A 12,183-nucleotide genomic window follows, 5' to 3' on the forward strand; every position below is an offset into this window, starting at 1 on the left:
CAAATTGCCACTGCACATTCTGCTGTTACAGCAAAACAAATCCCTACCTGCATTAGCCATTTCTCATTACTTACAAAGTAGATTTTCATAATATCCATTTTACAACAAAGGAATTTAGAGGACTGTGATGTTCTGAAGTGGTCTTCACCATGGCTTGGCACCACATCAAAACAACAACAAACCAACTACACAAGAAATGCATGCAGCTGGTAATTTGTGGCACGCACCAAGCCAAACCCCAACGAGAATACAGATACTGAACTGATAAATCGTACGGATGATATACATGAACATAAACAGTGCAAGCAGTTTCCCTCGCAGAAGGCTGCAGTTCGAGTAAAGGAAAACTCAGAGTTAAACATCGCCACGTTTCAGCCCACAGCCTCCTAACTCCATTACCCTTTTATTAATTGCATTTGAGACTTCACTAAACTTGAGCTTGGGCTATTTTTAAAACCTATCTGACTCAACTTATTGTTGCTCAGAACAAAGATTAAACTTCTAATTTAGCTGCAGATAATTACAAGGCTGCAGGTCAGACCCCCGGTGTAATACGGAAGGGTCTTCCACTCAAACTGCCAAAAAAACATTTTTTTTAAAAAAACAAAAAAACTAACAGATGGGGAGAAAGGGGGCCATTTCATTGAGCGAGGAATCCTGCCTCTCTCTCAGCTGAAAAGTTACCAGGTTTAATAACTTTTAGACAGGGGCTGAGCGTTCCCCAGCAGTGCGGGCAGGGCTCCCACCAAGGCACAGAACAGATCCCACCTGCAGCTCCCAGGAACATCTCCCTCCAGTCCCTGATATTTCTCTATTGATCTCAGTGTTGTAACTCAATCTTTCAATTACTCAGCCCCTTGATGTCTTTCTGCTGATTTTTTGGCCTTTCCCTAGTGATCATTTTCCTTCCAAGTTCCTGATCCTTTACCCTTATTTTATAAATCTATTTCTTTACACTCCCTCATCCCAGCAGAGGCCCCAGATATTTAATGAGAAAGGGCTTACTTTCTCACCCAAATAGCAGAGGGAAAAAAAAAAAAAGATGCCAAGATAAAAAAGGATAAGGGTGTCTTTTGTCCTATTGATATGTGGTATAATTCCCATTAATGTTGAGCTTAAAGAGCGGGGCCAGTGGAGACTACTTGAATCACATCTATCTAAAGAACTTGTCCTTATAGTTTAAACTCTTCCTTCTTTAACTCAAGGCCATTGTGCCTCCTACTACCACCCATGGGAAAGGCAAAAATCCCCACCTTCATTACATTGTTACCTTCAGGAGTTTAAAAGAGTATTTATGCAAGGATCACAATCCTCGGTCATTATGTGCGGGAAGAGATGATAACAGCTCTTCAACAGCTACATGAATAGGGGGGAGCTGGGGGTGCCCAGCCTCACAGAAAAGTAACAGGCTTTTATTCACATGTCCAAATTATAGTAACATAGGTTTCAAAAATTACCCGAGAGGTTCCTTTTGTGGAACACGCATCCTGCTGCTCGCAGTCCCGGTTTCAGTTTTGTTTGCTGTTTTTTCATCTCTGGTTGCAGAGGGTTTTCATCAAGAGATTCAGTTGCTCTGTCAAGGTTATCTCAAAATTTGATCTCAGGTCAATTTACTGTTTCCTCTAAACACATAATGAAAATAATAAGCACATCGCTTCATACGATATCCCAGCGTCACACAAAACCTAATGCCACTTGTCATCCGCAGATACCTTCATTTAGTTACTACTTTCTTTTCTCTGCTGGTCTAAATCTGAAGACATGCGTGTGCAAACAGAGACTAGGACAAACACCAAAGAACCTAAGCAGTCAATAAATACAAGAAGGACTACCAAGATTTGCTGACAGCACTGAACAAACACCTGATGTTATGATGCTGCTGCAGTAAGGCACGAAGATCAAATTCCTTTTGAAATATGAAAGGATAGAGACAAGGCAGAACAAACTGTGTTGGAATCTCAGAGAATTTAAAGGCTAATCAAGCCATCTAAAAGGCTGGTGTGAAGAATGATTTGGGGAGAAACCCCACTTCCAGCCAGTCGTTCTGGTGTCCGAGCCCAAGCTTCTGCTGTCACACAACCCATCTATTGATGAGCATTTTCAGTGGGCCATGCATAGCAATGGGCATCACACGATGGTCATTAAAGCAAATTCTTGCCTTCAGATGCACACACAGGGCTACACTGTCTGTGTACACAGCACACAGACACACTGTTTAGACCACAGCATCTTCAAAACCTCCTATTATTTCCACATTTTGTTTGTGTAACGGCACTATTTCTATTTAAAAGCCACTATCAGCTGTTAAGTTTTACTCCATTTAGTCTTGCATTATTTTGTGTCCTCAATAGGTAGAACCGCCATAGCTAACATCTGCCTAAATCACACAAACTCAGTGGAACAATTGCTTAAAAATTATTTACACTAGGTGGATGGAATCATCTGACACAGAATTTGAAACTCATTAAGCAGCTCCTTGACAAATATTTGTCAGCATTTCTCATTTGTAATTAATTACATTGGGCTTTACCTGACGATAATTTAGCATGGTCTCAAAACAGACTGATGTCTGCATGCTGAACAGAAATTAGTTCAAACGTGCAGTGAGGAACTGTGCCAGTTTTACGGAACAAGAATCACCATTTAAATGCAAGCTCACCCCTCCCCATGCCATTTCTATCTGTGCTTTATAAATAAATATCTCTGTCCCATTTCAAGCTTGTCAGATGAACTGCCTGAGCTGAAGCTAAACAAACATCCACAGAAAAAACTCATTACCTTACCCACGGTTCAGAAAACCCAAAACCAACTGCTTGCTCCATAGGGATGGTCGGAGCTGACTCAGGAAACACAGCGTACTTCCCAGGCTTTAAGCTATCTTAACATTCAGGTCAGATTTCATTTCTCATCACTGCAAATCACCTTCCCCACCACACGCCAACAGCCCTGCCACATCACTCTCCTGCCCAACGTGCCGGGGGGAGGAAAGAGACATCTGTGAAATCCCACCTGCCTGAGAGCTCCACGGAAACCTCCCCAGCACATCACACAGAAAGTCACCCCAACGGATCCATTTGTCACCTCCCGAAAAAAATGCCCTTTTCCCTGTCAAGCCAGCATCAACAATGCCCACCTGGATTTGGAGAACCTCATGCAGTTATTGTTGGAAACAAACGTGCCAGAGGTGCAGGCTACAGCAAGAGGTCAGCTTGACAAGATGCCGAGCACAGACACTGGATGTCTGCATCCTTCTCCTCTTCCATGCCGAAAGATTTTGGGAGGCCAGAGAGTTGAGGGGTAAGTGCTGTGGAGGAATGCACAGAGCCTGCTGCACATAGTCCCGGCAAGGCCACCCACGGTAGGACGTGGTGCTGAGATCAAGCTGCAGGACTACAGCGCTGTGCTTAACCAGAGGCACCTGGGGGCTGCTGAAGGTCTGAGCTCCCTGAGGGGCACAGGCCATCAGAGCACCTCATTACGGCAGAGCCTCATCAGACTGGGCAAGGAGCAGTCTGGCCACATTTGCAGTAACACCAGATTTGCTCAACTGTTGCTCCAAGACGACGACAACCAAAAAAAAAGTCAATGAGAACCTGCTGTCTTTGCCCACTTCCCTCTTCCCCTGCTATTCCCCATGCAAACATAAAGAAGATCAAGGTACAGGCTGTCATAAACCCTGCAACAGATAACTAGAAGCAGACGGCCTCTCTTTCTACACCAAACAATTTACACTGCAGAAGCAGAGGAGGCTACTGATACCTGGACAGAAAAGCAGCTCCGAGAGTGGGAGCTGGTTAGAGAGATAATTGTGCTTCAAGGGATGCGAACTTTTATCAACATGCCCGTAATTGGTGTTAACAGACACAGAGGACACCTGTTGGAATTACAATGGCCTTCAGGTGTATCTTCTCGTGCATCACCTGTGTCCCCTTACGATCCACAAGCCTCACACAACCTGGCATTTTGCACAATTTGGGCTTTCAGTCACCCCAACACAAGGCATTTAGAAAAGGTCAAGCAAAATAAAGCTACGTGGAAATCCTTGCTCTTGTTCACAGGTTTATTCACAGCACCCACAAAAAGATCCTGGGGCAACAGCCAGCTCCCACCCAACTCACACACCTACTGCCACAAAGGTGGGCTCACAAGCAGAGAGCTCAGCCTCATCCCTCCACATCCCTCCTGTGGCAGCCAACCCATCCGCTGCCTGTCCCGGAGCACGGGTTTAGATCTTCCCGTGGTGTGAAGTTCTACACATTGGTCCTCACTGCTTTTACCAACAAGCAGACAAAACACACCCTCTGTCTCACACTCTTGGCTGCGCTAAGCCTGAGAACAGGCTGAAGTTCAAGCACAAAGCCTGGTAGGGCAATCTTGTCATGCTGGGCACAGAAATCTTCTGGAACCTGGGGAGAAACCTCCATGGCTGCAGTGAGCCTGAGGCAGATCCAAAACACGAGGTGCGTAAACACCAGGGCACCTCTCCACGGCACCCAGGGCTTCTCAGCTCTGGTATGAGTTGAGACAAGAACCTGAACATCTCCCCTGGGCTGAGACATCTCACGACCTCCTTGCCAGCGCTCAAATCACAATGAAAACTTGAAGCTGCTAGGAGCAACACACACGGTAATTCCTGCTATGTTGGGCTTGTGCCTGAGACACCTTCATCTCCCTCTGATCCTCAGAAACAACTTTCTCAACATATACACCGAGCTGCAGGGAAAAGCACCTAACAATGATTTTGTGACATTATTTCTCAACGCAGCATGAAATCGTTAGGTCAAAACGTGCCACCTATCACATGAACATTAAAAGTATGTCAAGTCTCAGTGTGCGAGCTATTGTTTTATCTGAATGTGATATTAGCTGGCAGAACTGGGTAACGTTTCTGCGCTCCTTTTTAGCGATACAGGATTACGACAGGATGCAAGTAGTAGCCATTCTTGGCTTTGCAACAAGGAAAAAAAGCACAGCAATTTTCATTTCAAGTGGAAAATAAATTTAAAAAAATGAGGAGTGAAACACAATAAAGAGATTTTTTCCAAAACACCCTACAACTTCTGAACACAAAACTTGCTCCTCGATTCCCCTCCAGGAAGGGCTACGGCCAAATTCTCGAGTCCATATTCCCACAAAACCCCTAACGACACGAACTGGGGCTTTGTTTGAGGAAGAAGAGAATTTTGTCCAAAACCTCAGCCTGCAAATCCCACTCTTGCCAACAAAGACATGTCCACGCTCCTCTCCTCGGCTCACGTAGGACACTCCTGGACGGGCTCACCAGGTGAGAGGGGTGGTAGAGGGGAACCTGGCCATCCCCAGCACCGGTTCACCATCGCCCACACGAGCCTCTCGCCAGCCACGCGGAGGCTCTCGGGGGGGGGGGGGGGGGGGGGGAGGGGGAGGGGAGCAGATCCTCCCTTGGCTTACACCGGGAGGAGATCTCTCCCAGACATGAGTCTGGGCTGGTGCAGGTGTAACCAAAGACAAAATTCAGCTCCAAAGGGTGGAAAAAAAAAATCAAAAAACAACAAAGGAAAAAAACCACAGCACCAGAAAATGCCACTAAGTATTCCTGGCTAAATATTTAAACAGCTTAAGAGCTACACAGATTTTTTTGTTAAACAATCAGCTTCATCTTCGCATTTATTTTGACAGTTCATAATTGTTACAGTTGTGATTCCAGTGCATGTAAACCCAAATAAATCTGCCTTTCACCACGTAAACTTCTCCCGAGCAGAAGTTAGGAACAACAAAGCCCTCCAGAGGCGCGGGGCCGGGGCTCCCCCGGCATCATCCCCCCCCCCCGCCCGAGCCCCTCGGGGGGTGACAGCGGCCGGGGGGGGGCCGGGCCCGGGGCTCCCCCTCGGGAGAGGAGGCACCGCCCCCCTTTATTTTGGGGACAGGCAGACACAGACAGACAGACAGACACACCGCTCCCCCCCGGGGGAGGCCGCACCGCCCACCCGTGGGGGGGGACGGAAGAAAAATCGGGGGGGGGGCTCGGCCCCGGGACACCGGGCGAGAAAAGTTTGCTCCGGGGGAGGGCAGCGGCTGGGGGGCGGACATGAGGAGACGTGGGGGGGACACAACGGGGTGGGGGGGACACAACGGGCCGGGGGGGGACACAACGGGCCGGGGGGGTCCCGCTGCCGGCCCCAGTCCCCGCGGAGCCCCCCCCCGGGGCCGCGCTGCAGGTGTCCCCGGGCCGGGGCCGGGGCCGGTCCGAAGGGGCGGCGGGGGCGCCCCCGGCCCCAAGGGGGGGGGCGCAGGGGCCGGGGGCGGCCGGCAGCGGGCGGGGGCCCCCCCGCGGCCGCCCCCGCACACAATGAGGCGCACACAAAGCGCCGCCGCTCCTACCTCCAGCGCCTCCAAAGTGACGAAGCTGGCCATCGCGAAGCCGTCGATAATGTCCTCTTCGGCCGAGGAGGACTCCCGCCGCTTCCTGCGGGGGGGCCGCGGCCGGGACGGCGCCGGGGGCCCATTGTCTTCCTTCTCGGAGCCCGAGGACGAGAGCGCCGCGGCGGCCCCGGAGCCGGCGGCCCCGCCGGAGGCAGCGCCCCGCCGGCCGCCCTTGGCTCGCCGCTCCCGGTCGCGCTGGGAGCGCGATCGCCGCTTCTTCCGCAGCCCGTTGCATCGCGCCGGGCCGTCCATGGCTCTGGCCGGCTCTCCCGCTGGCTCTCGGCCCCCCCCGCCCCACCGCCGCCGCGGATCCGGCTCCCCCGGCGGAATAACGGGGGAGGGAGGGAGGGAGAGAGGGAAGGAGAAAGGGAGGGAGGGGAGGACGGGCAGGGGGTGGGGGGGGATGAAAGAATCCGAGCGCGGTTCCACCGCCACCAGCAGCGAGCACCAAATGTAAGAGATTCCTATAAGCGAGCCAAGGAAAGTAATGGCTGATCTCAGGTCGCCTTTGTAAAAAAAAAAAAAAAAAAAGCGAGAGAAAGGAGAAAAAAAAAAAGCCTCTCCAAGCGGGCAATAAATCAGAATAGCGGAATGCTTTGATCAAGGGGCTGGGAGGGCGAGGATCTCCGAAAGAGAGGAGAAAAAAAAAAAAAGCAGAAAAGAAGGGGGGGAATAAAGAAAGAAGGAGAGAGACCCGCTGGAAGGAGGGAGCTGAGAGTATTTCCTTGCACAAAATTTATTTTCTTTCTTCCTTTCCTCCCCAACTAGAAGAAGTTCCGAGGGGGGCGGGTGGAAAAAAAAATATATCTGGATGTCTGGAGCTCCCTTTCTGTCTGCGTGTGTGTGTGTGCGGGGAAGGGTGCAGCCTTCCCCTCCCCGCCGCCACGCACTGCTCTCCCCTCCGCCTTTATCTGCGCGGATCAAACACAACAATAATGATAACGAGGCGTCCAGATGCGATTTTCTCAGACACCGACCAGGGCTGGACTCCGGAGCGGAGATCGGATCCCAGCCCGGCCCCTCCAAAAAAAAAAAAAATAAAAAAAAATAAAAGAAAAAAAGGCAAAAAGAAAAAAAAACACACCAAAACACGCCCACCCACCCCAGCTATTAATACGGATCAATCACGGCAAATTCATCGGATTAATTGTGGCGAGTAGTGGGGGGGGGGGGTGCTGGTGACAATAAATCCGAGAGGAGAGGAGGCTGCCCCCTCCCCAAAAGCAACCAGACGCGAGGAAGAATAAATAATAGAGGAAAAAAAAAAAAAAGGAGAAAAAATAAAAAAAAAAGGTGCTGATGAGGCTCGAATACGCTCCAGCGGGGACGGCGGTACCGGTGCGCGCTTTCTGCTGCCTCGCCCCGACCGAGGGGGGGGGTGCAGCGGGCCGGGCCCCCTCCGGGCTGGTTGACGGAGGGGGGGGGGGGGGGGGGGGCGGCGGAGGGAGCCCCGGCCCCGGGGCGATGCGGGGCGGGCACCGGGGCGATGCGGGGCGGCCCCGGCGCTGCCGGCCCCCGGCGGTCCCGGCCCGGCCCGGCCCCGCTCCGCTCGGCGCCGGTCACGTGGAGCCGGAGCCGCCGCCGCCCGCTCCCCACAGCGCGAAATGCGGCGCCCTGGCCGCGCGAAATAAGTCGCGGGCATGCGCGCAGGGCCTGCGCACTGCGCGGGTGGGGGGAGGCGGGAGGCGGGGGGAGTCCCGCCCGCACCCCCCCGCCCGGCGGCGGCGCGTTTCCCGCCCTGCTGCCCTCCCCTCCCGTGAAGTTTCTCCTCAGTTCTCGCCGTCCCGTGTCCTCGCACCCTGTCTGCCTCCCCCCTGCAGGCTCGCAGCCCCCTCAGGTGCCCTCCCGCACCGCCCCCGGGCACACAACGTGGCTGCTGCCCCTCGAGGGGAGCCCTTCGCCCATGGTGGCAGCGCCCCAACATGGCCGCCCCTCTGTCATGGTGCCCTGCCCGTGTGGAGCGAGCCGACATCCTCCACTTTAGACGGCTTCTCTGCGCCTCGTCTTCAGCTCCAACCACTGTTGGGTGGAGGGGACGTGTTACACATATCGCCTGCCTCACCTCATGGCCAGAGCCTTGCCAAGTGTCAACTGAGCTCCAGGTGTCCGATAACTGAGCTTGTGGTCACCCTTCTCACCTTGTCTTCCTCTGTCTCTTCTACGGGGGAATGGGCTGAGGGAAGAGGCATGGAAGGTGAGGGGGTGTGAAGCCGTTGGGTCTGCATCAACAACAGGGACCAGGGAGGACGAGGAGATTTGCTGGGAAGGAAGATGGAGGAACAAACCACAGCAAGAACAAGGTGAGGAGGAGAACCCAACTGGTGTGCTCAGGACAGAGAAGAGGGGCTCTGGAAGCGCACCTTTGGTTTTCCTCTGTCCACCTGATGAGCAGGCAATTGCAGAGTTTGAAATGTATTGTGGGGATAGGGGAAAAAAAGAGAATTGGAAATCATTTAACAGTATCTCTACAAGAAGCTTGTCATGGGCTCCTCAGTCTGCCTCTTGCTGCCTGCTGTAGCTGCTAATCGTTGCTCCGCTGAGACACCAAGGAGGGCCACAACAAGCGGCACATGGGCTGAGAGCTTCAGTGTGTGTTTTTCCAGCAGTCTCCCTCCGGGCTGCTCTGACTCTCAAGGGATGATGCTCTGTTTGATTGTATAATGTGTTGTTTACTTCATACCCTAACACTTAGGCCACTCTGATCAAGCAATATTCTTAATATATTTTAATAAGAATATTAACCGCTCACATGAAATACTGGGAATTGGATATACCTTTTTTTTTTTTTTTCCAGAAGGCAAATGACATTTTGCCACCTCTCTCCACACAACATGTCCCGTGTGGTATGCAGTGACTTTTGAGCTGCTACGTATGGGTGTGAACCAAAAGAAAAGGAAGTACAAAGCCGTCGGTAACCTGATAGTGTAAGAGTGTGTACCTTGCAGAAGGCCACGCTGCTCCTTGCAGAGGCACATGGCTAGTTTTTAAACATTCTCAAATATCAAGCTGGAGAACATCACCTCCTAGATCTGACCCTAGATCTCCCTGTTCAGATTTCTTTCTGTTCAACGCTACGTTTTGCTACCTTGCTTCAGTTTCTTCTGTCTCACTTATAGCTGCCTGCCAGGTCTATATAATCTGACTATACGGAAGAGGTTGTACAGGTATTGTTAAAGTGATGCAATTTGTGTGTACAGGCAAGCTCAAATATTACAAAGTCTCTGTCTTCTGAGAAATATTAAGCTCTACTGTATCAAACAACTGTTACCTGTTGGGTTTTTTGGAAAATAACTATGTAATTTCCAGGGCAATGTAATTGATTACAGTTTCCTGCACATCCATCACCATTAAAGTGACTTAGGAGACCTGTAGTCGGATGTGTTTCTGCTGACATTCATTGCATGGCTGAAAGTCTGCTCAGTCTGTTTTGTTCCTGAATGCACGTGTGTGGAAAACAGAAATGGTGTGTGATTTATTTTACATTTTTTATAGAAACAAATCCCTAGATTTGCATGTCTACTGGAAAACAAAAATAAAAAAATGAAAAGCCATCCATCTAATTCATTCTCTGCTACCAAACATTTTTCTTCTGGGAAGTATCAAGCATTACAAATCACTGGTCACCTTCCTGGGTACAGTACAGGCAAATTATCCCTTTTCTGGGTGTGATCTAGCACCAGCAGGAACATTTCCATCAACCTTAATTGATTTGGGAGGGAGGGCAAGTATGCCTTACTGTTCCACAAAACCTCAGACAGATGCTCAGGAAGTTCTCTCTCCAGTGTGTTCTGAGCATTTCAAGTGATCTTACCGGGAAGGGTACAGCAGACCTCCATGCACATTTGTTCTTAGGCCACCTGTTGGCCTTTTTTCTAGAAAGACATCTTGCCTGGCATCTGGCACGAGAAAATAGCTTTTTGTGTCAGGCACTGGTATGCTCTGGTACCGTGCTGAGCTCACTGTTTTTGAGGTTAATGACTAGTGTACTCACAACTGGGTGTTCGTAATTATTCGGTTAACACCCACAGAAAGGGGACTTGCTGAATGTGTGCTAACAGATCTATAATTTTCTGATTTGAGGCAGACACCAAAAGCTTTATGATCTTTCTGTTCCTAAATAATGAAGAGAGAAAGGTTAATACAGAGCAAAAACAACAACTGCAATTTCTGTATCACTATTATGCACTGGAGCAAAACAAAATCTGCACAGTAATAACACTAAAAGGGGTTTTCTTAGAAATAGCCCCTGGCATGCCTATCTGAAAAGGATATTTTGAAATAACATGAAAATCGGGAGGTAATTCATTGCTTGAGGAAATGGCAAGAACCTTGCTTCTAGCAAGAGTAATTTGCACTGTTTTTTGGCATTAAGTTTTAGGAATTTAAAACAGCAGAGGCAAATGTGTCTTTCTGGGGATAGCATCTTTTTAGGAGATGGGTAGTTTAAAATAGCAGAATGTCTGCCATGTAGACAGTGATTATTATTTTAGGAGTTTGATCTGGGAATGCAAAACAAACAAACAAACAAACAAACAAGAGAAATGGAAAAAGGGCCTTTTTGTTATTGTGTAAACCCTGGTCTAACATTGCATTTATGAGAATAAGAAATAATGAGAACCAAAATTCCAATACAAAATAAAAGCCAGGGTGATTGTGTGGATGGCAGAGGAATTTAAAACAGTTCCATAAAACTAAAACAATTTTACTCCAAACTGTATTGCTTATACAAATGTATTGCTTATAAGAGCAGATTGTTTAGCTTCATAGCTAAGGTATGGACTGGGTGTTTTAAAAGGTGTTTTCCTAGAAGGTGGTTTTGAAACAGAAACAGTTAAGGAGAAGAAGGAGCATCCAAAGTTAACCAACAAGGAAAAACAGAAACCCATGACCTTTAAAAAATAAATAAATAGTACAAGAATAATGATAAAGGAAGTACTAAAAGCAGTTAGTTGAAACCTAGCAGAAGACACATTTCCAGAACAGCATCAAGAGAAAATACACGGTGAACAATCATTCCTTTTGCAAATTAACAAACAAACCCAGTCGGTGGAACTCACAGTCACAAGGCAGCTCCGAGGTCAAGAATAATGAGAACTTTCAGAGTGACAATAATATTGATTATTAAGCAGTTGAGGGAAATGTACATTTTAATGCCTGAGAACACAACAAAATTTACAAAAAAAAAAAAAAAAAGTCAAGAGACAGGAGGCTGAAGTAGATGGACCACTAGTCTGATCCAGACTGCCAGCATCTGCATCCTCCTGCCAGTAGTGGTCAAGACAGGCAGTATCTGAATAACTTTTCTAAGCCTCTTGCATTTTATCATTAGGGAATAAGAACAAAGGTATAACCATCCTTATCAATACTAGGAGATCATGGGGTACAGGAAAACATCGCTAGATAGATTAGCTGGCCCAGAGGAGATGAAGTTTGGATTTTGTAGCTAGTGGAAATCATTATGTCATTTGTTATTTCTTAAAAAAAAAAAATCTCAGAGTTCAAGAAATCTGAGAATTGAAGAAAAAAAGAGGTGGATGGCATCAGCAGAAATACGAGTTTTCCTAGGAAAAAAAAAAAAAAAGGAAACCAATTTAATCTGCATCTTATTTCCCTAATAGGTTAAAATAAAATTATGAAATTAAAAAAAAAACAGTAATTTTATCAGATAGAAAAATCAGAGCAGCAATAATATCAGAATTACAGTCTTGGTCTATTGACTTGGATGGATCTGCACTAATTTACAGCAGGTGAAAACTTGGTCCCTGGAGAGTATGGGAGTCA

General features: G+C 48.6%; 1 protein-coding gene across 4 annotated transcripts in view; it reads right to left on the reverse strand.

Annotated features, from left to right (window-relative positions):
* Nucleotides 1-6,654, reverse strand: part of AUTS2 (activator of transcription and developmental regulator AUTS2) — a 762,050-nt gene extending 755,396 nt beyond the window's left edge. For all 4 annotated transcript variants that reach the window (XM_035559290.2, XM_035559288.2, XM_035559289.2 and 1 more), the window contains exon 1: nt 6,361-6,654. In XM_035559290.2, the coding sequence (XP_035415183.1) occupies nt 6,361-6,654 (294 nt within the window). The remainder of the gene's footprint in view (nt 1-6,360) is intronic.
* Nucleotides 6,655-12,183: the final 5,529 nt, after the last annotated feature.

The sequence above is a fragment of the Cygnus atratus genome, chromosome 20 (genome assembly GCF_013377495.2).
Source record: "Cygnus atratus isolate AKBS03 ecotype Queensland, Australia chromosome 20, CAtr_DNAZoo_HiC_assembly, whole genome shotgun sequence".
NCBI classification, from domain to species: Eukaryota; Metazoa; Chordata; class Aves; order Anseriformes; family Anatidae; genus Cygnus; species Cygnus atratus.